We start from the raw sequence: 25,155 nt of genomic DNA, 5'->3' as shown, positions 1-25,155 counted from the left end.
ACCGAAGGGGTAGGAGAAGGATTTGGGGGGTGATTGGGGTGAGGTTAGGGGCATTAGGGCACAGGCAGAGATGCAGAGAGGGCAGCACATGTGGGAAGGGACCAGCACGTTGTCGAGGCTTCAAGACCAGCACTGTTCCGGCCCTTGGGGCTCTCTATTATAGCATCCTGCTCCTCTCTGTGGGACCCAATAACTGAACAAAGGCAAATGGTTTTTTTTAAAGAGGAGGGAGCACTTCCACCTCCTCTCATTTCTTTTGCACTTTTTTTTTTTTTTTAATTGGTTTTCCTGAAGGAGAAAGGGGAGGAATTAGCTGCTGCAGCAAAAGTAAGAAGCCTGGAGCCATTCCCAGGTCAGAGCTTCCCCCAGCATGTGGGGCCCAGCTGCCTCTGCACCAGGAAGCAGGAGGCCAGGGAGAAGCCAAAAGCAAGAAGATCCATATTGCAACAGGAATGGACAGAGAGAGAGCTGTGCAGATACCCCTGTGATGGGGGCTGGAACCAGGGGGATCCATCAGGTCCCTTCCACCCAGCCATGCTGTGACCCTGCTTGGCGGGGAGGTGAAGGGCATCAGGGGGTGCATCAGGGGCTCCGTCCCTGCGTGGTGCCAAACCCCATGCCACCCTGTTGCACTGAGGCAGCAGCTTAGGAGCAGCCTGCTCTGCTTTCCCTGCAGCGTGGGGACACAGCCACCTCCCTGCTGTGAGCCATGTTTGGGTATGGGCTCTTTTTGTTCACAGTGAACTCCCCCAGCATCCCATTCTGGTGCAGCCTCCCAGGGAGGACGGACTCCTCTGCTTGCATCAGCAGCTCCTTCTGCCACGAACTAAGGGTGTAATTTTTGTTACAGAAATAGAGACTTGTGTGTGCCCCCTCCTGCTTCCTACAGAAGGAGAGAAAAGCGCAGCTGGGACCGGTGAGTCACGCTGCAGGAGCCCAATGGAAGGCAACCAGCGTGCACCCATTCCTAGGATGGAAACAGAAGAGAGAAGGGATGAACCCAGGCTCCAAGCAAGAGTGATGAGCCCCATTAAAGGAAGCCTGGAGCCAAGCAGAGTGCTGACCCCCACTGGATCAGCCCACGGGGGAGATGAACTTCTGCTTTTCACAGCAGATCCCAGAGAGCCAAAATAATTTGGAGTTCACAAGGAAATACCAAAAGAACACAGGGCCAGGATGCAGGCACCCACACAGCTCCGCTCAGCGCAGCCCACTGCCTTCGCACACGCTGGCAGTGACCCCAACCCCAATGCCTACATTTGGGAGCTAAAACAGCCGTGTAGAAGAAAGGGTTTGTAGGTGTAGGAATTATGCCTTGTTTTTCCTAAAACTGGAAGGCAGTGGGTCTGAAAACAAGCACAGAGCACCACCTTAGGGCAGAGGTAGCCATGGATAACGCTGTGCTCAATGCTCAACCCACATGTCATTTTTGGGATGTGCAGTGCAGTGCCTTGAGGTGTGATGTGCAGGAACGGTGCTGCCCACAACCCCACACTGGGGACATGAATACAGACCAAAGCCACGCAGCAGTGCAGCACGGCACACACAGGGGCTGCACAAACACAGGAGCTTATGAGAACCACGGCACCCCTACGAGGTTTTGGTTTCCCGCAGGAAATCAGCATTGCATTTGGCAGCCAGGGAATGGTTAATGCATTGCTTAAGACTACAGCAAGAAAGAGTGAAGAACTATTTAGAACCATTGCCACAGAGGGCCCCAATCACAGCTGCAGCATCAGCAGTTGTGCTGTCTGCTGGTGCCTCGGGATGGCAGAAGGCACTGTGCTGTGGAGTGGGAAACTGCATTGGCAGAGGCAACATGAAGCCTGAGGAGTATTTTCAGGTCTGTGATTGAGCAGCTACCATCCCAATGTCCTCACAGTGTGTGCTGTCCCTGTGCTGGGTGCTCTGGGGGCTCCCTGTCCCACGAAGGCACTGAGAGCTGCAGATCCCCATCACCCTGCATAGACACAATGCCCGACAGACTCACCTTAATTAAGCAGCAATCAATTTTTCTCAGTTGCAATGTGCAAAAAGAAAGTCCTCAGCAATGAAAAATGAGAGGACAGATCTTCCTTGGCACTTTTGATGTCACAGAAATAGAATTTCATCGGCACGGTGCAGAACAGAAACTCCAATGCCTGTAGGGTGGATTGCTTTGGAGTCAGATGGAGTCATGCTTAGGGGATCTGCTTTGTAGGGTTCTGCTTTGTGGGGTCCCACTGAGGCACAGGAGGACTGGTAAGTTCCCAGTGAAACACAGCACTGGCTGCACTGACTCACAGCAAACACCCAATTCGGGTGGTGCCATCCATCACCTTCAGGAGACACTGAGTATTTCCTGTATTTTTTTTAACACCATCCCTGGCATCACAAATACAATCTCTCATCTCATCTCTTCTCCCCACCTCAGTCTGAAGCACCAGCATCATTTCCTCCTGTAACAACAGTGCGTTTCTGACACAACAATCCCTCCCCCCTCTGACTGACATCTGTATGGAGGAAACCCTGCCAGGCGTGGAGATAAAACACATCCAGACTCCAAGAACTGATGTTCCTGGGCAGCTGCTGTTACACATGGCAGAGCTGCCCCAGCTGAACGCTCCACGGGAACCAAAACATAAAGAACCGAATGCAATGCAATGAAGAAATTGAGGTGGTGGTAAAAAGCTGACGTTCATCCAGCATTGGGGTGGGTTTGGGCAGATTCTGAAGGTCAGAAAGAGCCAAACTTTTGGAAGTCAGACCACCTTAACTCCAGCCCTAAAAAAAAAACACAGAAGGAAATAATAATGACCAGCGTCAGCATCTCCAAGGGCTAAACTCCTCCAAACAGGAGTTTGGTCCAGCTGCAAGGTATGATGCAAGCCCAGCTGTAACAAGAAGTAGAAATGCTGCATCAGTATTCAGTGGCCCTTTGCTAAATGGACTTCAAAATGCTTGCAAGCCAGAAATATGCCATGTGATTCCACAGCAGTTGCCACACAGCAGTGCAAGGGGTTTAAGTGAAGACTGAAGGCGCAGGAAGAACTGAAGCAGGGGTTCCTGTGGTGGCAAGGTCAGGATTGCTACAGAACTTGTATTTTCCATAGCTGCGCAGGGCACTGCGTTGTCACTCTGAAAGACTGCTTCTACAGCAGCTGCCAGCACAGGTTCAGCAGCAATGCAAAGGGCTGAGTGCCATCTACCGGGCTGCTCCATCACTCCGTCCTGCTGCAGCTGCACCCCACTGAGCGCACACAGCCCTGCCCTTCTCAGGCTCAGGCACCATCCCCTGATAAGACGATCCAGCAGAAGCGTGTCAGCTGTAGGTTATTGGTGTAAGTCATTACAGAAGAGCATGGCAAGTCACGAAGCTGCCTGATGGAGCCGTGATCCGAGCAGCAAGGCGACCCACAGGCTGAAGGAGCAGCTCTCCAGCTGCAGTGGTGCAGGCAGCAGCACAGCTCAGAGCAGTGTTTGCAAACCAGAGTGGTTCCCAAAGAGGCATTGCTGCATGCAGCCTGGGTGGCTGTGGATGAAGACATCAAAAAAAAATGTCCAGTCAGTATTACTGTAACGATGGCTATATGCCAATTTATGGACAAAGTTATATGGCAGTAGTGGCTCATTTGTCCCTGGATTTTCTCAGCCTGAAAAGCTGTGTCCCAGCATGCTGTGAACAGTGTAAATCACGTGTTAGGGACAGCTGTGTTATCTGAACACAAGGCTGGTGTCATGGCTGAAGTGGACAAGAATCCGGAGCAGACAGACCTTGGGAGAACACCCACCAGCAGTGTCCATGAAGAGGCTTCACAGACCTTCATAATCAGCAAATCATAAAAAAACCAATGAGGAACAAGCAAAAGCCCAGAAAACTGGTTTCCTTTAGACAGACAAACAGGTAAAGTAATCAGAAAGGATTTATTGCTTAAAGCCATGGCTGTTGATGTGAATGGCCATAGGGAGGCTCTCGCCAGCTCAGTCTGCCAGCTCATCTCGCACCAGCACAGGGAAGCGGCCGCCTCCCTCGCAGAGCTGTGTGTACATCGCCCGGTACAGCTGAGCTGCAGAGGGCCCTGGGCAGGGCCTGGAGTCCAGGACAGGCAGCAGTTCTGTCATGGTGAGCTGCAGGAGTAAAGGAGACACGTCACTGGAGTGAAGACAGGGTGCTCCTCTGGGAATCCTAGAACTGAAGTGGCTGCGTAACAAATGCGATCTAACAAGAGCTCTATGAGTAGCAACGTGCTAACTGGCAGCTGAAAGCCCTCCTCTGTCAGCTTTCAGGATGGCAGGGTTGCTCATCCCTTGCTCGTGAAGCACGCCAGCAGCCATGCAGTGCTCTGAGCAGCGAGATGATGGGCAGTGCTCCTGTGCTGCAGGGATGCGCTGAGCTCATCCCTGTGAGAAGCTGAGGGCACACATGGGTGAATCACAGAATGGCCTGGGTTGCAAAGGAGCACAATGCTCATCCAGTGCCAACCCCCTGCTGTGTGCAGGGTCACCAACCAGCGGCCCAGGCTGCCCAGAGCCACATCCAGCCTGGCCTTGAATGCCTGCAGGGATGGGGCATCCACAGCCTCCTTGGGCAACCTGTTCCAGTGCCTCACCACCCTCTGGGTGAAAAACTTCCTCCTAATATCCAACCTAAACCTCCCCTCTTGGTTTAAAACCATTCCCTCTTGTCCTATCACCATCCACCCCCATAAACAATCGTTAAAGCTGTTAACAGTCGTTAAAGCTGATGTTGGATGTTGAACGGGGTGAAGCTGATGTTGATTTGGCAGCTCTGCAACCACAGTGCTCAGGACTTCCTGACCCACTGCTAAGCACAGCTCTTCTTTCTGACTGCCTGGCATCTGGCTCACAAAGCCCAGCTCTGAGTGAGCCCAGCCCACTCTCCAGCAACTCGCTGGCCTGCAGGCAGCATAACAGCATCAAGCTCTGCAATATGACTGAGAGCTGAAGCACAAATGAACTCACTATCAAGGGACAAAAACTAACCTTCGGTATTTTGGTCTAGAATGAGTGCTCAGAAAGGGATTTGGCCAGGGATTTTTTCAGCTGCTGTCTGCTAACGAAGCTCCAAGCAGCCTGCTCATTGGAGCTGCCTGTGGCCCAATGTGTGCACTGCTTCTCAGGACAGGAGTAATGATAAACTCCATGTGACCATCTCATCCCTCCAAGCATGTTCCAGTGGAGGATAGAAAGGAAGGCCCAAAAAGCACAGCGTTCTGGGCAGCTGCAGAGGGGTCCTCCCTACAGTTCCCTATAAATCTCTGCAGGAAGCAGGGACAGCACATTTGCTAATCTCTGAAAAGAGTGAAGATCTGTAGACAAAATGTCACCCGAGGGAAAAACTGGCACAGGTGAAGGAATGTAGCACTCTTAAGAGAAAGCCCACTCTCTATTCCATCCCCTGATCTGTTCCTGATACAGAAGAATAAAGGGAAACTTCACCAAAGACAAGCTAAGAGTTAACAGCACTTGCTATGATTCCTGCTGTTCCTCTCCTGCAATGGACAAGCTTGGCCCAGGATAAATAGATCCTTTCCCTGGTTATTTATCCTGCACCAAGACTATTCACCTCACCTGTCCCAAGAATTTCATGTCCCCTGCATACTTTGAAGAGAGCTGCTTCAGATGCTCAGAGCTCAGCTGGCACACAGCACCTATTTAAATACTCGTGCAGAGGAAATGGGACCCACCAGTGAAGCAAGGGGCTTCAGTCACTGCGATGCTTTGGGCAGACAAAAGCAAAGACCTCACAACCCATAATTCAAGGATACAGCACTAAAATCCCATCTGGAAACAAGCAACAGTCTATCTTCAGCCAGGGAGAAAAGCATGGCATCTTATAAATAACTTCCCTGGGTTATAAACAATTGCATTTCCAAAGCCTCTGTCACTGAGGTAGGTTGAAGGGTAGATCAAAGGCACAGGGCAGACGTGGCCTCACAGATCTCTGCCCTTTGCTGTCGAGAAGAACGAATGGTCCTCATACTGCAAGCACTGCTTGGGCTGGTGGAGAGGCTGACCTCCTTTCATGTTCTTACAGGCCATAGAAGGAAGGTAAAGTCAAGACTGCACAGGGCATTGACACTAAAAGGAAAACAGCAGGCAGCACAGACGTTTGCTAGCTGAAGAGGTCACACGAGAGGATGACAAAGTGGGGGCCCTGATGGGAGGTAAAGGGTGGCCAAAGCTGATCTCCAAGCACTACCAACTTCAGCCTGCACTGCCACACTCCAGGAGAGCGGCAAGAAAATGTTATCAGAAGAGGGTCAGACACTTAAAGCTGTTGAAAGGGTAGGTCTGAAAGTCAGCGTGGCACTGATGGGACACGGATGTGAGGCATAAAGAAACACTACTGGGAAAGCTTGCTGTGCCACTGCTCCCTGCCCCTCCACAGCTGCCTTTTTCTCACCCCACCAGGGCAGCACTAACCCTTAAAGACTCACCTTTTGTAAGGCAATCTCCTGGTGCAGCATAGACACTTGCAGCTTCAAGGCAAACAGATCCCTCAGTTCCTGGAGCCTGGAGTAGCACAGGAGAGGCACAGCCAGCGTGCCTGCACTGCCACACACCCGACCCCCAGCAGCATGGGCTGCACAGCAGTCTCCTTGGTCCCCAGTGCAGTCTGGGTGCAGCCTCCTTTGGGACTCCACAGCTGTCAGGGTGAAGAATTGGCAGTGACAAGCAAGTTAAGCCCGGATTCACAGAGCTTGCAAGTTATTAATTCAGTCATTCAGTCATTAATTTATAGGAACACGATGATGTCATTCCATTTGAGGCGCACTCCTCACACATGGCACAATCAGGACATCTTGACGTATGGCACACAGTGTCCCCTCCCCATTCTCTCAACAGCTCCATCACCAGTTGTGAATTGCAGCACCCTACCCACACAGGGCAAACTACTGCTCAGGCACACCTGACGACCAGCACCAGCTCACCTGCTCGTAGAAGCTGCAGCTTATGCAAGCATTGGGAGACTGTGCTTTGCAGACCTTCCAAGGTCAAAAGGCTTTCATACTCTCTTTGAAGGGTGGGATGGTCTGGAGGAGAAGCAGAGGAAAACCAGCAGGCATCAGTATCTGGAGTGGCCATAAGTTAACAAGCCCTCATGTGGGGCAGAGAGGGTTCCTGTCCGTCTTGTCTGGCACACACCAAGAGCACCAGACACGTGGAACTGGAACCCACTGAAACCATCCCTACTCCACCCTCTGCCCTCCTCCCCACTCTTTTCTTTCTTACCTGCAGACTCAGCTTCCACATACAGGCTCAGACGGGAGGGGACATCCTGGAGGGCTTTTAATTCCTCCTCTATCTCCGCAGGGCTGAGCGCCGGTGTTGGTGAACGAAACTCAACCAAAAGCAGCTTAAGGAACATTTCACAGCAGCAGCCCAGCGCACACCTCAGCTGGAACCAGGGGCAGCAGCACAGAGCGAGCAGCCCATGGACCAGCACTGCAGGCAGAAGGTGAGGGCAGTGCAGATGTTTACCTCTCAGCCTTCTTTGCACAGATCACAACTTACACGAATACACAAAAGCTGTGCTACGAGGAAGAAAAAAACGCTTCCTTGAGAGCAGGCTTGAATCCCCGCTGTGGGAGGCACACCTCCTCCCAGTGGAAGCACTGATAGAGCTGGGAGGGCTGAGTGGAGGAAGGATACAGTGCTCTGGGTCCTCTCTGTGAAACGCATCCTTGCAGCTGTTGCATCGGCACTCGTGTGGCAGAGACGGCACTTCTCCCATGCCCTGAAAAGCCCAGGGAGGTCAGGAGGGGTTCAGGTGTGTTGCACTGCTCACACCACAAGCACGCATCAGTGCTTCCAATACAGGCACCTCCTCGCCTTTTTCTTTCCCTGCACATTTGCTCCTCCACTAAATGTATGCAAACCCAAGTTCCCATGGGAAGGCACACACAGGACAGGCTCTCACCATCGCTGTGATTTCTCTCCCTGGATGATCTTTAGCACGAAGGTTGGTTTCAACTTGTTACCGAGTGTAAAAGCAATAACTAAGAGCGTTAAGTTGTACCAGAGCTACCAGGATGCTGAAGGGCTCAATTTAGCAGGGAAAATTAAGGGAACCGATTATTTCCAACTTGTCAAAGGGCAGCTGACAGATTGCTGCCTGATAAATGACTGCTGCCCACAAAAGGAGCAATTCCTGAGGTTAATGCAAGGAGCCCTGGCTGCATTCATGGCTTAAGTTTAGGATCCGACAAATCCCATCATCAGGAGCCCCAGAGGAGGCAGTGAGAGATGTCCCTGGGGACTGGAGGATGGGTGAGAGCATCACCAAAAACACAGCTGCCCAGTGGTTAACAACTTTGTTCAGGGCAGCTCATCAGCAGATCTGGCCTCATGCAAGCACAGCAGCAGTGCTTCCAGGACACCAACAACTTGGGAAAACAACAGCATGGGGCACTCGCTCTGAGCCCTCCGTGCTGCCCTGCTGCTTACCGGGAGTTCCTGGTGTGGGCTTTCCTGTAGGGAAGGGGCAGCTCCAGCTGGCATCTGCAAAACAGGTTGGCTGCCGTTGGAGGTCGGCAGAGCCCTGTCTTCCAACAGAGTAATCTACTTTTTGTCTTAATTAGCTTAGCCGTAACGGAAGACATCAGAAGCCCCAGAAGTTAAACCCGGGTGTTCCTCTCTACAGCCATCACTGAGCAGAGCTGGGGGAGCTCTGACATCGTGCTGCCAAAAGCCCCAACACGAGGGGGTAAAGCCACAGCTCTGAGTTGCTGTGCTGCACAGCTGTGCACAGCCCTTCCCACTGCACTGCTGCACCTGAGCTCTGCGAGGTCACCTCGCCTGGAGAGGATGGGAAAGGCACACTGCAGCTCCCCCTGCGTGCACAGTGACGAGTCAGGATTTGTTCTGCTGTGGGGGAGAGATGAATACATGCAAAGTTCCTTTGCCATTTCTTTGTATGCAAAACCCTTTGCCAGCTGAGCTGGCAGTTACAGCTGAGCTTTGTGCAAACTGCAGACAGTGCTGCAGCCAGGGTGAAAGGAAATAAATGTCCGAATCCACATTCCTGTTCCCCCAGCAACACTCACTCTGTGTCCTGCACCCACCCCAGCACATGCACTGCAATCCTTTCCCTGCACAGACACAGGGGAGCTGAGCTGGGGCTGCTGAGAGCAACGTCTCATTATTACCTAAGCGCAGGTCCAGATCTTAATGTCACCGTTTCTCTCAAGCACAGAGCACACAGAAATGAATGCAGAAGTTATTTGAAAAGACAGACTGGTCTGCCACAGTTCTAAGTGTTGTTTTCCTGCCCTTCCACAGGATGTGGCACTAACACCCACTCTGTAACATTCCTGCACCCTACACTCGTGCTAATCCTGATTCTACAGTTAAGCAGACAGCATTTTAGAGGTTAAAGGGCACAGCATGAGATCCCGAAAGCAGCACTGGGTATATGCTTTTGTGATAGAGAGAGATGATTCATGAATTATTTGTCATTATCTCTGTTTAAATAAATGAAAATAAAGAAAATCAATAAGCTGTCGTGGGAAGTGGACTCAGAGGAAAGCTCTACAGAGACAGCTTTCCAAAGCAGCCACAGCAGGGCTGAGAAGTAGCAGAAGCCATAATGAAAGGACTTCTGAAGTCCCAGCCATCCGAGAGCAGCTCTCAGCATGCAGACATTCATTCAGTAGCCAAAGGACACCAAAGGCCCCTTCCTCCAGCAAAGAAGGTGAAGGTCGGCAGAACCAAATCAGGTCATACAGAGCAGTGCAGCAGCTGTGTTTGGCCATGCTGAGCACAGCCAGCACTCACCCCTGCTCCTGCAGCACGGCTGCCCGCGGCGATGCGCTCCCTGCACCAGCTGTGTGCTCCTCTGCTCCTCTGTGTGTGTGCTCCTCTGCTCCGCCGGGCAGCCCGAGGGCATCACAGCATCTCTTCCTCCCATCACTGAGCTGCTGCTGCCCGCACACCGAGCTCCCTTCCCCAGCAGGGCTGCCATGCCGTTGGCTGGGGGCAACAGCCGACCTGTGGGATGTGGCACGGATGGCCGGCCCACACCTGCCTCCTTGTTTGGGAGCCACAACTTTGGAAGAGCTCTTCCCAGCCGCTCCAGGAGCCCTGCTGACACGTCCTGCCGGGGCTTTCCTTTGGGTTCTTCTCACATCTGGGTCAGTCCTGTACGGGGCTCGCAGCCGGTACGCAGGAGGTTTCTTGGCAGCGGCGGGCTGCTGGCTTCCAGCTCTCGACTCGCGGCCGGGGCAGGCAGCCGCAGGGCCGTCTCCGATGGCCGCAGGCTCCTTCAGCCGTCCCGGATCTCCACCGTCAGACTCCCCGCCCGCAGCCTTTGCTCCCGCAGCTCCCCGTGCCGCTGCGGTCGTTCTGGAGACGCTTTTTCTGACTCTCAGCGCTTTCTCCAGGGCGGCGTTCAGCAGCTCCAGCTCCTCCAGCTCCCGGGATGAAGGCGTGCTCTCTGCGCGAGGAGGAGACGGCCCGGCAGCCCCCAAACCCGGATCCCCCGTTATTCCTCCACGAGCCAACTCGCTCCCCCAGCTGTCCCGGCACGAACCTCCAGCCGGGCCGCATGACAGCGGTTCGGGACAGGGGCGCTCACCGCATCCACCGCCGGCTCCCGCCTCCGCTTTCGGCCGCTCATCTCCGCTCCGCTCCCTGCGGGACACACGCAGAGCGGCCCTGCGTTACCGCGGCCCGGCGTTACCGCACCCAACCGCCGGCACCCAACCGCCGGCACCGCACCCAACCGCCGCCCGCTCTCACCCCCGCAGCAGCAGATCCCGGCCGCGCTCCGCACTCCGCTCCAACTCCCTCCGCCGTTCCGCGCCGCCGCGCAGCGCCGCCTGCAGCGCCGCCTCCAACCTGCGGGGTCCGAGCGGGGAACGTCAGCCCGCCCCGCTCCGCTCCGTTCCGCTCCGCAGCCCCCACCCCGCGCCCCGCTCACCGCCCGCCGCATCCCGCGGGCAGCATCCCGCGTCCCGCCGAGCGCCCGCGCTCCTTCCGGCACTGCCCGGCACAGCGGCGGCCGCTGGGGGCTCCGGGGGCGGTACCGATTGCGGCCCGCCCCGCTGCGCTGCCCGCCGGGATTGCGGCTGCGGGAGGGGAAGGAAACGCGCTTTAGTACGGGGGAACGTCTGCATGTATCGACCGTTGGATTTATCGATAGAAGCCAGCACCACACCGGGCAGAATTAGCGACAGAGTGGCGTCAAGGCATTGCACTTCATAGAATCACAAAATCATGGAATGGTCTGGGTTGAAAAGGACCACGGTGCTCATCCAGTTCCAACCCCCGGCTATGGGAAGGGTCGCCAGCCGGCAGACCAGGCTGCCCAGAGCCGCATCCAGCCTGAAGTGGCTGATAGAGCAATCTTAGGGACAAAAGGGGTGATTTTAAAAGATAAAGGCTGTTGGAGGAGGTAAGAGAACTCCCCATCCAAAGGACCGACGGCGGACCGACGCTGCACGAGAAGAACGCCAGGTGACATCAAAGACTGCCAAATAAGGCTGCATCTGCTGGGCAGTCATTGGGGGTGGAAAGGATAATGACTTTGAGAGTGTAATGAATATGTAAAACATATGAAAATATGACCTGTTCTCAAACGATTAACCGAGGAAGAGTTTTTGAAGGGTTAACCCAATGCTACACCAGTGCTGCCTGTCAGAATACCTGCCAAGCTATAAAACACTTCTGCTGTGAGGTCTCTCCACATCCATTTCTTCAATTCAAGATGCAGGGTGTTACTGTGTTGGCTTCTGCCTTCAGCTCTGTCAGTCCCACGGTGTAGTGGTTGGAGCTGATGGTTTGTCTGGTTTTCCCATCGCTTTACTCACAGAGGGCTGCATCTGGAGCTTTGTCTTCAAATGTGGAGTTCACGTGTGGCCGCTCCATGCAGTGCTGTTGTGATGCTGGCTCACAGTGCTGACACCACATCTTGGTGTTGGTAACGATGTGATCCAGGAAAACTGTCAGCATCAGGCTTTATCAGTTCAGTAGCACTGACAGACTTCATCTTTCTGCTCCTGTATGAGCATTAGTGGGACACACCTGGCACAGACTTTGCAGTCTTCCAGCACTGTCACCATTGTTTCCAATGCATGTTCTGCTCACCCTGCTCACGATGCTCTCATTCTCACAGATGAGGCACTCCTCATTTTGTGGTGTGACAGCTGTGCAAGGCCATCCGGATCGTGCCTTGTCCTCCCCACTGCTGAAATGCACCACAAACTGCACCAGATGGGCTGCCCTTTCCCCTGATGAGGTTTGGCACCAGCCCTGGCTGCGGGATGGACTTGGACCACCACTGAGGGTCCCTTCTCCTTCAGCACTGCGCTGTGCTGCAAGCTGTGGGAGAACCCCCAGGTCTCATTAGGCATCTGCAGGCTGTTAGAATTGAAGCAATTACAACCATCCGTGAGGAGGATCAGACTGCTGTGCTGTAGGGAGACCTGATCTGATCTCAGCAGCTTCTGCATCGCATCTTCACATCTGGAAGCGCTGCAGCAGGCGGCCCCTGCGGCACCAAAGTGGTCCAGATGAACCCAGCCTGCAGCCACAGTGCTGCAAGGGCAGCTGGATGCTGCGTGCCTCCCAAGGTCAAGGAAGCCCTCAAGGTTGGTCTGCGCCTGCTGGGAAGAAGGACCGGGGTCCCTTTGTGTGTCAGCAGTGCCACAGAGCGTCCCGTCCCTTGCCTGGAGTCACTCAGGGCTGGGTGGCACCGCAGCCCCACAGTGCTGGGAGGTGGGAGGGTGGCAGTGTGGTGCTGGGTGAGCCGCAGTGTGCTGCAAGAGCTGGGCGAGGTGGTAATTAGCAGGTGGAGAGCGGGAGCTTTCTGACAGATGAAAGCTCTCTGCTGGCACCTGTAGCTGCAGACCTGCTGCCCTCAGAGCGTGTGCCCCTGTGCTGCTCTGTGCCTTTTGCGGAGCCCTGCGGCCAGCAGCTGCTGCACAAACGCACAGACCTCCCCTGCTGGGTGCTGCCTTTCCAGGGGCTCATCTGACACAATCCAAGGTATCTGTCTCTGACATTTTTTTTCACTGATAGCAGCTCCTGATAGAAGGGGGTAACGAGCAAAAGGTGATGTTCTGTTCATATAGCAGTGTGTTGTGGCCTGGTGCTGACCTGACCTGTTGGCACAGCTGGCACACAGCACATTAATGCCTGGACTGAGCGATGGGGATTTTAACTAACGGAGCATAAGCTGGCATTCTACTCCATGTTATTGCTTGCTGGGGTAGTAGTGGGTCCTGTGACATAGCACGCATGCTGAATGGCATTGAAACTGGTGCTAAGTACCACTTTATTTACGATTTATCTTTATCAAGATTCATTTACAAAAGACAAGTGGGTTTAAATACCTGTGTAATGGAGAAGTGGCAGTTGCTCATAGGCACAGCTCTGCCAGCTGTCATGAGGGCTGCTCCGAAAGTAATGCCTCCTATTTCATTACATTGGCCCACAGTGTCAGAGGCAGATGGTGTTGGGATGGCAGTAAGGCTGAACGTTCCCACCAACACTCTGTTACGTTTTGTTGCTATGTGGCAGACAGCAGCAATGGGGCACTTGACAGAATGATGTCTGACGTGAAGCAAAGGTGTAGGATTGAATTCTTTCATGCAGATAACATGGCACCTATTGCCATTCATCAGTGCTTGGGAATGCTGATGGAGGCCAAACAGTGGCTGTCAGCACAGCAAGGCGGTTGGTGGTGCATTTCAGCAGTGGTGACAGTGATGTGAAAGATATCAATGTTCCACAAGGCCATGAAGATCTGTATGAGTACAGCATGCAGATTCTTGGTTCATAGCTGATGAAAATGCACAGCTATTGGCAGCGACTATGTTGAAAAATAGTGTCTGGTAGCTGAGAATTGCCTCTGTCAAATGGTGTCACTGTGCTCTCTTTATCAGCCGTACTTTCCATAAGTACATAAAATAAATAGGAGGCGTTACTTTTGGAGCAACCTATGTATTTTCAGGACCTGCAATGATGATGCATTTTGCATAGGTGAAATGTAGAGGTACGATGTCAGCATTCATTGCTTATGGTTGACAGGTGCCTGGTGATATCCTGTGATCTGTCTTCCCTCACTACTGACAGCCCGGCTGTCAGACGCCCAGCAGCTCATCAATAGAGCTGTCCAGAGCCTCGGATCTCCTGCTGAGTGCCTCAAGCTCTTTGAAAACCCAACCCAGAGCCCATCGTGGTCAGATTCCTTTGGGCAGAATTCAAGCAGGCATCACGCTTGGATGAACGGGGAGGGGGGAAGTAGCAGACAGAAGTAGAGCAGACTCCCTCAAAGCAAACTGAGTCTTCACCCAGTGCTGGAAAGCTTTAATCCTGATAGACAGAATGATGGTGCAATTTGTCACCATTAAACCTACCCAGTCCTTATTGTGTGACACCAGCTGTGCTCCTCCTGTGTGCTGCCCATAGAGATCACAGCTGTCTGTTGAGCTGACACAGGAAAATACTCCCTGTGTGTAGGAGGGTAATGTCCTATATAAACATATCAGCCCATGGGAGATGCCTTAAGGACTGAGGTAACCCAGAGGCACTCTTCTCTGAGTTCCAAACCATTCTTGTTTGTTTAGGGAAGGTGAAATCCTCGCAGCAATTCCAACATAAGCCTGTGGATGTTGCTGTGTGGCTGCAGAAATGCACAGCCATCCAGAGATCCTATTCAGCCCTCATCATCTCTTTGGAGCAAATACTCCAGGAAATTGATTCCCAGACCCTGCACTTTGCTGCAGCCAAAATCCATGCGGAATTCTCCCAGCTATCAGCAAGATGTGGTGAGAAGGGGATGCAAAATGTCCTGGAAAGCACCGTCTGCAGCTGGAAGGGGAGGATGGCTGCATGCAGTGGGCTCACGGCTCTCTCTGCTGTGCATTCCTGTGCAGTTTGGCTCTGGCTCTCAGAAGAGCTGCTTGGCCCTGTGGCTGGAAGGAAGCGAGGCACGGCCTTGTGTTGTGCTGCTGACAGCTTTTGTGGTGCGCTCAGCATCGTTCCTCTGTCTGGATAGGGACATTAGTGCCAGCAGTCCCATCAAACCAGGCAGGTAACAGCTGTGCCTGTTGGGAAGCAGAGGATCGATCCCCTGCCTGGGGAGCAGACGTGGTAAGGACAATCATTTTAGCATGTATTCAAAATCCTGGAGCCGAGCTGAGCTCTTGGCTCACACCGAGCAACCACAGCATCCCTCACAGCTGTTGGACCTGAAGGGTTCTGGTCCCGTTGTGCACAGAGGGACCTGCACACTAAGGGGTCTGTGGGGCTGTTTAACCCTTAAGGCTCCTTGCTTGCGGATTTACAGCCTGGGAAAGTGCAGCCTTTTGGTCCTCCTGCACGGGGGAATATGGGGCTGCTGTGGGGCACCAGCCCATGGGCCTGGGCTTCTGACACTGAGATGGTAGTGAGCTGCATGGGTCTGAGCTCTGTAGGGGATGGAGGGCAGCAAGGGCCACGGGAAATCTTCTCTTGTTTCTCTCAGACCCGCTGGTAAAGCGTAAAACAAATTTATGTTCTCATCTACTGCTGTAGCACTGGTGGTAAAGGCTAAAACCTTGCTGCCTCTCTGCTTATTAGAAGAAGTTCAAACATGGGCCGTGTGTACCTTGGGGATGAGGCTTGCGAGGCAAACACATTTGTTCCCAAATGTCTTCCTTCCAGTTAGAGGAACACCAAACCTTTCCCTTCGGTGAGGTCTGTCTTTTCCCACCTGGAGGTATTTCTGCTGGGATGTGAGTGATGTTCTGCTGTTGTGCTGTGCAGTGCGATGGGGGAACCACAGCTGGGCTCAGCCTAAATGGGCTGCCCTGAATGGGGGTACAGTGGGGCACCCGTACAGCAGCACTAACAGAGGCCAACCCGTCAGTGTTTGTGCTGTTCTAGCAGCAAATCCAAGCCAACGAAGCCAGGGTGCTATAAAATGCTTTTCCTAACTGCTCTTTTATTGTTCTCCCTCTTTAGCTAATCTGGACTTAGAGGAGAAGGGAAATGTTGGTTCTGAGCACTGCCCCTGTCTCTTCTGCACTGTATTGACTGACACTAGAAGGGGCTGCAGTAATATATGTAGGTTTTAATGAGGCATTTGACATTGTTTCACAAACTCTTCTGTGCAAAGCTGATGAAGACAGGCTATACGTGAAAGCTAATGACAGAGAGGATCGTCTCAGGTGGGGGAAGGCATCTTCAGTTTCTCCAAACATTACTGTCAGATTCAGATCTGATTAATCAGATCAGATTAACATCATCTTTGCTGCCAGTCTCAGACAGGAGCGTTCAGCTGCAGGCCATCAGCTGCATAGGTGAGAGCGTCTGATGAGCTGCATCCTGCTCCCTGTGGGCAGCAATCACGCTCAGATCCGAGCTCATTGATTTGCTTTATTCAGTCTCATCTTCCTCATCTGGAATTCAGAAATTACCACCAGTGGAGACAGGAAATCTCCTTTTCATTACTCCCAAACTTGATTTAGTACACAGGACAGAACTTTTCAGCTAGGGAGATGTCCGAGTTCAGCTGCCCGTGTTTCATCCCTGGTGCATTCAGCTGAGACTCTCTTTCCCATCAGTCGATTTTGAACTGCTCCAGACACACAGACACACACACATCATCCTAGGAGAGATGTCTGCTCGTTTCTCACACTCGGGTTCTCACTCCATCTGCCAGAATGCATCCTTGCATTCACTGACAGCTCCTCGCCCTTGTTGGCGAGGCCAGGGTTGTCAGGCAGCTCCAGCTCTCACATTCACCCTCAGAAGCTCCATCTGCTCTTTCTGAATGGCAAAAGAATGTACATTATTTTCTGAAGAATCTCTGGAAAAAAATACCACTGGGGAGGCCTTGGGTCATCCTGGGAGGGCCAACGCTTCCATCTCATGTCATCCTCCTCAAGCAGCCATTCTCCACCTCTCAACCATTGTCACACTCCTTTCACATCCCCGCATGCCCTGAGACACACAGACTCCAATCACCAGTGGAAGCAGTTCTTAATGGGAGGTCATATCAGCCTGTGGGTGAAGTTGCTTCAATTTCCCTTTGTACTTGGAAGCCAGCACTGATTAAGAGCCGCCAGAGGTGCTGCCTCCCAATCAATGGCTATAGCTTTTCTCAGTGAGCTATTGAAAGATGGGCCAGCCACCCTTTTGGACAGCCTTCTGATTTCCTCAGGTAATTTGCTTGTGCCTGACTCTCTGTAAGACCACAGCAACTTTGAAGTGCTGTAGTTTTGATCACATCAAATGAGACACAGTGCTCCAGCAGGCACTGCCAGCTCTGCATGGCACCTGGCTCACAACACACAAACAGGGGCTCCTGGAGCAGAGGTGACCCTGCATTCAGGTGCAGAAGGCTCAGGTAAAGGCCTTCTGCCTGCAGGGCAGGTGGGGTGCCAGCACTGCATTCCCTTTGCTTAGCCTTTGGTGAAAGGCTCTCCTGAGTTTGTGACCCTGGGTAGCGTTAAACAGCTCTGCTCCATGTTTGAGATAAGGACCAAAGCTGAGCAGCTGCACAGGGATGGCCCCACCTGCCCTGAGCCCACGTGCCAGGCTTGGCTGGGCTGTAGGGATGGGAGAGGTACTTCTGTTGGGCTCTGTGTTGGGTTTAAGCTGCATTTGTGCTGCAGACCCTGAGACAGCTTAACACTCATAAGCTGTCAGACCTTGCGTTTTTCAACAAACCTGAAACTGGTTATTTTAGAAATTACTGTTAAATGCTCTCCCTGACCAAGAAGCACAGCTCTTAGATCAGCTCTTCATGAAGTGGTTGTCATCCATCACTGCATCTTATGGCTGCTCATTAGGAGCTGCCTTCATTACTGACCATGAATGTCAGCTGTGCCTGAAGACCTGAAGCTGGAGCCTCAGCAGCAAGAGGAGGTATGAGACAAGGGTTTTGTAGCTGGGCGTAGAACCCTACGCTGCCAGTTTGTACAAAGGATGCCTTGTAATGAAGGTGCAGTCTGGCGAGCAGAAGGTACAGCCCAGAAGTGAAGTGAGTGCATCAAATGGGATGAGCCCCTGTCAGCATCTCATCTGCAGACCCCGATGGGGACTGATGTTAGCTGTGTCTGAAGATCCCCCTGAATGATCTGCCCTGGAGGTGATGTCCCCTCACAGCCCATGTCTGTGCAAGGAAAGCTGCTCCCCATCCCCAGCTCAGCTGTACAGCCAGGGCAGGGCTTGGCTTCACACATGCAGAATGTCAGGGTTTCCACCAGCGTTGTTATCCTTGCTCCCACGTTAGGCAATGATTTATGGCACAGAGAGTGTGTAGGCTCTAAGAAAGCAACGTGCTCTGCAGGACTGGTGGCCGCAGCGCTGCTCTTCTGTTGCAGGGCAATTGCTCTTTATGAGGACTGGAGAGCGAGAGACTTTGAGCATTAATACAGATCATTAATTACAGCCTACTGTTTCATAGCTGATTTGGAGCTGCCCGAACAGAGGTCGAGTCATTTTGTCCTGCTGTGCAGAGAAGTGATGTAAAGTAGTAAGAGTGGGACGGGGTGTGCGGGTTCTCAGATGCCAGGAACGGCACACTGATGGTCCAAGGACCTGCTCAGCTCTGCCAGTGGTGTGGGGCTGAATTGTGGATAAAAGCACAGGCAGTGACCCTGGGCTGTGCAGCTGTCCTCATGGGAAGCACAGTGTGAGGAGCAGGTGCCCTGTGGGCTGCAGGCAGTGCAGTGCCAGCCCCCTCCCTTGGCACACTGTGACTGTAGCTCTGTAGGCACTGCAGGGTCGGGATGCACGCACTGTGCTGTGTTTGCAGGCTCAGCCCTCCCCTGGCTTGGATGCTTTGTATCAAGGATAGAAAATGCTTTGCTTCCTTATTCAGTGCAAGCCTCAGGCATTTTGGCCTGGGAGCTCAGCTCGTCCCACAGCTTCTCTGCCAGATGTGGGCCTGTCAGGAGTTTTTCTGTTTAATCATACGAAGAAAAATGTTATTTGTGTTTCCCAGCAAACGTTTTCACTGTGCTATATCTCCTTAGTCCTAGAACGTATTCTTGCTGAATGATACGGTTTGCTCTTTTCCAGCCTCTTTTCCCAGCTCTTTTCCAGGTGAATGCTAACACAGCTCCTGGGGCTGCACATGAGCACGCTTACCTCTGCCTGCTTCTGCAGATCACCAGGCAGAGCCTGTGGCAGGGGTATCACTGATGAGATGCAGGGCTGCAGGGCTGGCAGTACAGGCTGTTCACTCAAATCATCACTGTTGGAGCATTCTCAGGATTTTTTAACTCAGAGGAAGCGTTCTGCAGCCGCACAGCATGGCAGGTGGATGTGCACAAACCAACTGCAGGACCACGGTGCTCCCCATTCCCTGCCTGCATGTCACACTGTTGCATGCAGCACATTCTGGACTGCCTTGAGCAGAGAGGTGTGGTGCACATATCCTCCCACAGCTATCACCCCTTTCATTTTAAAATACATTTAAACAATAATTTGGAGCCATTAAAACACATCCAAAGCATTTTGCAAGGCCCAGTGCCCTGTTGCCTGCTGGGGACCCTACACAAGGTTTGGGGGCAGGCTGCAGGTGGGGTGGCAGCTGGGATGCGCTATCAACTGCAGCTGCACCGGCAGTGAAATGGATAGGGAGGGCAAGGGAAGCAAGCTGGGGGAAACGTGGGGAAGAGCAACAGCCCTCAGCCACGAGTTTGCTCTGCAGTGTCTCCTAGAGTGGCAAGTTTTGCTGTCCCACCGGGACCTTCAGGCCGGCACGTTGCTGCAATGCACACAAGACCTCCAATTTCCACTTGCAAAACAACCGCGCGTCCTACACGGAGCCCGCAGCGTACATCAGCACGGCGGTTCTGCAAATCTTAAAAAGGAACGTCTGCCTGGGGACTTCGTTTCGTTCTTTGCAGACATCTCACCGCAGGGGACCTCGGGGTGACCGCTGAGAGCAGCCTGCAGCCGGGACCGCCTGCAGCTCGGGCTGCACCTGCCCGCTGCCACCGGCACTGCCGCATTGCGAGCGCTGCCCGGGGCTGCGCGCTCCGCTCTCCGCCGGCACCTCCAGCGCTGGGATGTAAGGAGCGCTTCCAAACGGGTTTCGTAGAGCCGTGGCGGGGGGGGAGCTGAGAAAAGGAGGGGCAGCGGAGCAGCGCGATCCCGAAGCACGGTAAGCGCGGCCGCTCCGGCACCGTCCCGTGCCGTCCTCCGGCTGAGCATCCCGGGGCGGGGCTACGGGGTGGCTCCGGGGCTGCCCCCGCCCCGCTTCCTGCCCCGCGCCCACCGGGGCTCCGGCAGCAGAGCAGCGTGCGGGGCCGGCTGCGCCGCGGGAGGGCGGAGGGACGGCGGAGTAAAGTGAGCGGGGTGGGCGCTGCGGGTCCTGCTGCTCCCGGCCGGCTGTTGCTGCCTCGCCGCTTCTGCTGCTCCCCCGCTCCTTTACGCCGCCCCCGGCTCCGCCGCTTCTGCACCCCGCCGTGGCTTTGGTTGCTCAGGCCCTGCGCTCCAGCAGTCCGCGGTTGCAAAACATCTCCTGGCTTTCCATCACGCTTTCCTCCTCCCCCCTCCGCCCTTTTTTTTTTTCCCCTCGTCCTACACTTGGAGCGGCTAATTGGATAGCAGAGCAGTAAGTGCGTGAGCACGATTACTTCATGCTCTTGCAATGCGGCGTTGCTGCCGTCCCGCGTGGAAGGGCTGAGCCGTGTGCCGCCCGCTCCGAGCCTGCGAGAAAGGTTTCGTTCTTTGTGCGGCTTCGGAGGGGATCCGTGCTTCTGAATGGGGCTCAGCGGATCCTGCGGTGCTTTCGGTTGTGCTCGGGGGCCTCCTGGCCCGGCAGGTTCATTTCATTGCCGGGGCTTTCTGGTTTGGTTCTCAGCAGATTTCCGTAGAAAACGCAAAGTCTGGGGACAGAGTGGGGAGAGAGCCCCGGCTCTGCCTCGTCCCCGTGGAGGTTCGGCTCCTGTCTCTTTTCTTCTGCTGGGATGTGGGGTGCTTTGCTTTGCTCTGCTCTGAGTGCCCGGCGTTAATCGCACCGCGGCATCCGGAGCTGCGATGCGGCCCCTGAAGCCTTCCTGCACCTGTGAGCTTTTTGGGTGCTGCGGAGCTTCATTCTGCCCTGCAGGGACAGTGCTGTGCGGTGGGAGCTTCCTATCACAGCCTCTGATGCAGCTTTCACTCCGTATCAACGGAAACTACTTTTGATGTTATGTGTGTATGTGTAAATACGTGTGTGTGTGTATGTATATAGTTTAAGTCGTATGTCTCATCTAAAATTATGAGGGCATCTGTCCCCTAACAGTTGCACAACCTTGCTTACATCCTTTCTCCTCCCCCTCTGCAAAGCAATGATCCAGATGTGTTTTGTTACTAGCAGAACCCATTCAGTTGCTTCCCAGAGTCAGGGCACCTGCAGTTGTCCCCCACAGCACCAGAGATGTGACCATCTCAGGTGGAACCTCAGCAAGGAAAGTGCTGCATTCTGTGTCTCCTGGGGCTGTCTCCTGGAGCACAGCTTCTCTGGGGAGGATGGGGGGAGCATTGCACAGCGCAGAGGGGTCGTGTGCTTCTCACTTGCTGTGATGTCAGCAGGGAGTGAGTTTTGCTTCTGGCATCTGGAACTCATAGGGCAACGTTTTGTGTGCTCCTATGGGATAACGAAATGGAGATAATTAAATTAAGAGTCAGAAAAACGTGGCAGCCCTTATGCCAGTGGGTCTTTTAATTATCAGCCCTTTACCTCCAGCTTGAGAGCAAACACTCTTCTCGTTAGCTCAGAGGATTTAATTTTCTAAGAGGGCAACCCGTTGCCATTTGCACAGTGCTCAGCTGCTGTAATTCTTGTTTCCAGCCCTCTGCTTGGCAGCAGTGCTCACAATGGGGGCTGCTGGGAGCAGAGCTGGGGCTGGCAGTGTGCTCTGTGCAGTGCATGGGGGAACCCGGACCCTTCCCCACCTCCTCAGCCCTCCTCTGGCTGCTCTCTGATAGCTGTATGCCCTGGTATCATAGAATGGCCTGGGTTGCAAAGGAGCACAATGCTCATCCAGTCCCAACCCCCTGCTGTGTGCAGGTCGCCAACCAGCAGCCCAGGCTGCCCAGAGCCACATCCAGCCTGGCCTTGAATGCCTGCAGGGATGGGGCATCCACAGCCTCCTTGGGCAACCTGTTCCAGTGCCTCACCACCCTCTGAGTGAAAAACTTCCTCCTAATATCCAACCTAAACCTCCCCTGCCTCAGTTTAAAACCATTCCCCCTTGTCCTAATACTATCAACCCATGCAAACAGTCATTTCCCCTCCTGTTTGTATCTCCCTTCAAGTGCTGGAAGGCACCCAGACCTGCACTCAGTGCTTGAGGTGCTGCGCCAATGCTTGGAACAGCAGTGTCCTCATGAGAGCCAGAGTGCTGCTTTTGGGGGATGCTCAGAGATGAGCAGAAGGGCCGTGAAGTTGGGGAAGAGAGATTGGTGCAGTTTTGTTTTTGGATGTGTGGCAGAACTCGTGGTGTGAGATGAGTTTTGGCTCCCAGGCTGCTTTCCTCCACTTCAGAGTATCTGTGTGTGGGGTTGTAGAGCTGAGAAGGGGAACTGGGAGAGCTCTGCAGCACCTGTGGGTGGGTTTGGGGCCTGGGGAGCTTATGGAAAAACAGCAAAGCACTGGGGCTTCCAGACATGGAGGAGGGTTTCCCTGTGGAAGAAGCAGTACCCTGAGGGGACCAATGAATTGCAGAGAGCTGAGGACTGCTTGGTCCTGAGGTGAGGTGAGACTTGTGCACAGCCTGAGATGTTTCCCAGTCCCTGCTGGGCTCCTCTGGCACCATCCTGCCAGCTGCTGGGTCCTGCTGTGCAGAGCAGTGTGCTGGCAGACGTGGTGTTGCTCTGTGTGCATTGCTGCCAAGCTGTCATCTCTTCCTTTAGCTTCCTGGGACTTCAGTGTCCGTGCTGTCCCTGTCCTGGGCATTTGATGTTTGGAAGCCCTCTCCCTAAATGAAAGGCAGCAATCTTGCTCTCCTCCCAGGGCCTTGTTTTGCCTGCAGCTAACGTGCTTCAGAGCACCCAGATTAACAGCCTGTGAGCCTACAGATTGCTGCTGTGCTGGGATCTGATCTGGGGCACGTGTGTGATGGATGGATGTAGGATAAAACCCTGCTCTCTTATTTGCAGAGTGCACCCAGTGCCAGCAGCACCGCCCGGTGCCTGTGCTGAGAGAGCATCCCGTGTGCAGGTAAGTGTAGGGCAGCTCCCTGTCCTCATCTCGTTCTTTGCAGTGTGCAAATATGGGTCAGAGTCCACAAATCCCTCTGAGACGTTTGATTCTGCTGCTTCCCCTTGTGAGCTCTCTTTGCTGTATTTCGGAGTGTCATGAAAATGGGAAGTCCTCTGGCTGTGCTCAGCTGCCTTGGATGCTCTTCTCTCCTATTTCTTGCTGCAAAAAACATCCCTCCAGCTCAGTACGGTTAGGGAAATTGGATTAAGATCTTCCTTAAGTGCTTTTCTGGGGTGGTAAGCTGAGCCTGTGAGATTGGGAAAACCATTGTTCCCAGGAGCACAGTGGTAAGACCTTTGTCATTAGCAACCAGCGAGTGCTGGGAGTGCCAGTGAGTGGTGGGGGCAGGGTGCAGGGTGAAACGGACTGACCTGAGGACAGCTGTGGCTTTATTTTGTGACTGATGGCCATGGGAAAAGGAGAGGTGTCTGAGAGCTCTGGGTTGGTGGCTCCATGGGGTATTTCTTGGGATTATAACCATGTTGTGGAGCATCACAGGGCCTTCAATGGCAAAGTCTGTGTAACTGCCGTGGGGTTTTACTGCGAGTCTGGTTGTCTAAAGTTGTTCTCTTCATTCAAGAACAGGTGGTGCTTGGATTTGTGGAGAGGGAGGAGGGAACAGGCAGTACTGGTCTGGGTGCTCTGAGTGCCAGTGCTGCGGCTGCTGCTCCGGCCGAGCCAGGAGGGGCTTCCCATCCACGGTTACAGCTCTGTGCTGTGCTCTGTGATTCCCAGGGAGCAGTGCTGTGGGTGTGTGGGTGCCCACATGGGTTCCCTCCTGAGCAAAATGGGTTTGTGGGAACGCGTTAGGCTCCTTTATAAAGCAGCTTGGGATCTAGAGAAAGGCATCACTGTGTAAGAGCAAAACGTTGTCAGCGAGCTACACACGTCGTTAACAAGGTCAGATCATTACCCTGCAACCAAATAGTTTGTTTTGCTCTAATCAGGTTTAGTAGCTGGAGTGCTCCATAATTACTTGTGCCTTTAGGAAAGAGCTGGGGCAGCGCGAGCGTCGCTGCAGGCAGACCTGCGGGAGGGCATCCTTCCAGCTGTGTGATGCACCCAGAGCCAGCTGCACTTAGGTGTATTTTCCCTTTGCTTTGGGGGCTGTGGGGGGGAGGTCATATCTGGTCTCGGTTGTGGAGCTTGCAATTGCTTCCGTGAGAGATGGAGGGTGATGGTGGAGGGGCATTGCAAGCTGAGCAGGAGCTAGCAGGGCAGTGATTGGCTTGGCACAGGAACTTTGGCTTGGCTCAGGAACCAATGCATCACTGCACCACGCAGGCCTTAGTGACGTTACATCTGTGATGCAAACCCTAAGCAGAGTTGAACCCACGTGTGGGTGCTGTCGGCGAGGTGCCCCATGACTGCAGGATGGCTCTTGCTCACGTAGTAAGGTGGTGTTTCTGGGGGGCTGGGAGGTCTCAGCTGCTCCTTCCTGTGCGTGGTTGCCCCAAGGCTGAGCTGTCCCACGGTGCTCCCAGTGGGTGCATGGGAGCTGTGCTGGGGGCCCGTCCTGAAGTGACTTTTGAATTTCCCTCATTTTAATGCTGGTGTGGTGGAACGAGGAGAGCAGTGTGCAGCACAACCCCGCTTGTTGGAGATGTGCATTTTGGCAATTCTAAAAATACCTCCCGCTCACTGAGGCTTGTGTGGGTAACCATGGCAATGCAGCTCCTGCAGCAGGGTTAAAAACAGTGGCGCCAATTAAGGAGGAAAACGGAGCAGCAAAAGCTCGTAAAATCTCCAAGTTTAATAATAATAATAAAAAAAAGAGAGCAGCAAACACTACGCGTGGTGCTGCGGGCTGTGTGGTTTAAACAATTCCCTTCTGCTCTGAGAGCAGCACAAGTGCATGCATGGCCCTGCTGAGCGCTGCCTGCTCCGTGCCATGAGCCCTGCTGTCCTCAGGCACAGCAACTTGTCAAGCACACATGGGGTCCTAATGCTGGAGGGGCTGG

The 25,155-nt window shown here is 53.7% G+C and overlaps 2 protein-coding genes across 10 annotated transcripts in view; one reads left to right on the top strand and one right to left on the bottom strand.

Annotated features, from left to right (window-relative positions):
- Nucleotides 1-320: 320 nt before the first annotated feature.
- On the bottom strand, nt 321-11,037 carry TEDC2 (tubulin epsilon and delta complex 2). 5 transcript variants are annotated; one of them, XM_090151683.1, is made up of 10 exons: nt 10,925-11,037; nt 10,744-10,842; nt 9,781-10,635; nt 8,452-8,505; nt 7,657-7,741; nt 7,237-7,345; nt 6,936-7,037; nt 6,441-6,649; nt 3,957-4,107; nt 321-2,763 (listed from the first exon to the last, which is right to left on the bottom strand). In XM_090151683.1, the coding sequence occupies exons 1-9, from the start codon at nt 10,948-10,950 to the stop codon at nt 3,961-3,963; spliced, it is 1,686 nt and encodes a 561-aa protein (XP_090007809.1). In that variant the 5' UTR covers nt 10,951-11,037; the 3' UTR covers nt 321-2,763; nt 3,957-3,960. The 5 variants fall into 5 exon arrangements, with proteins under 5 accessions (XP_090007809.1, XP_090007808.1, XP_090007810.1 ...); XM_090151682.1 differs by lacking the exon at nt 321-2,763 and adding an exon at nt 2,784-3,511; XM_090151684.1 differs by lacking the exon at nt 321-2,763 and having other exon boundaries at nt 3,885-4,107; nt 9,781-10,438; nt 10,535-10,635.
- A 33-nt stretch (nt 11,038-11,070) lies between these two features.
- LOC116230309 (ankyrin repeat and fibronectin type-III domain-containing protein 1-like) overlaps nt 11,071-25,155 on the top strand; it is a 134,454-nt gene continuing 120,369 nt past the window's right edge. Inside the window, exons 1-2 of one of the 5 annotated variants that reach the window (XM_090151672.1) lie at nt 20,166-20,292; nt 23,092-23,152. The gene's annotated coding sequence lies outside the window, so the exon portion shown is untranslated. Of the gene's footprint in view, nt 12,594-20,165; nt 20,561-23,091; nt 23,153-25,155 lie in introns of those variants that run through there. The other 4 variants (XM_090151673.1, XM_090151676.1, XM_090151677.1 and 1 more) reach the window with 4 other exon arrangements.

This window comes from Phasianus colchicus, chromosome 16 (assembly GCF_987193195.1).
Source record: "Phasianus colchicus chromosome 16, bPhaCol1.hap1.1, whole genome shotgun sequence".
NCBI classification, from domain to species: domain Eukaryota; kingdom Metazoa; phylum Chordata; class Aves; order Galliformes; family Phasianidae; genus Phasianus; species Phasianus colchicus.
The sequence above is the reverse complement of the archived record's forward strand: the minus strand, read 5'-3'. Positions and strand labels throughout refer to the sequence as shown.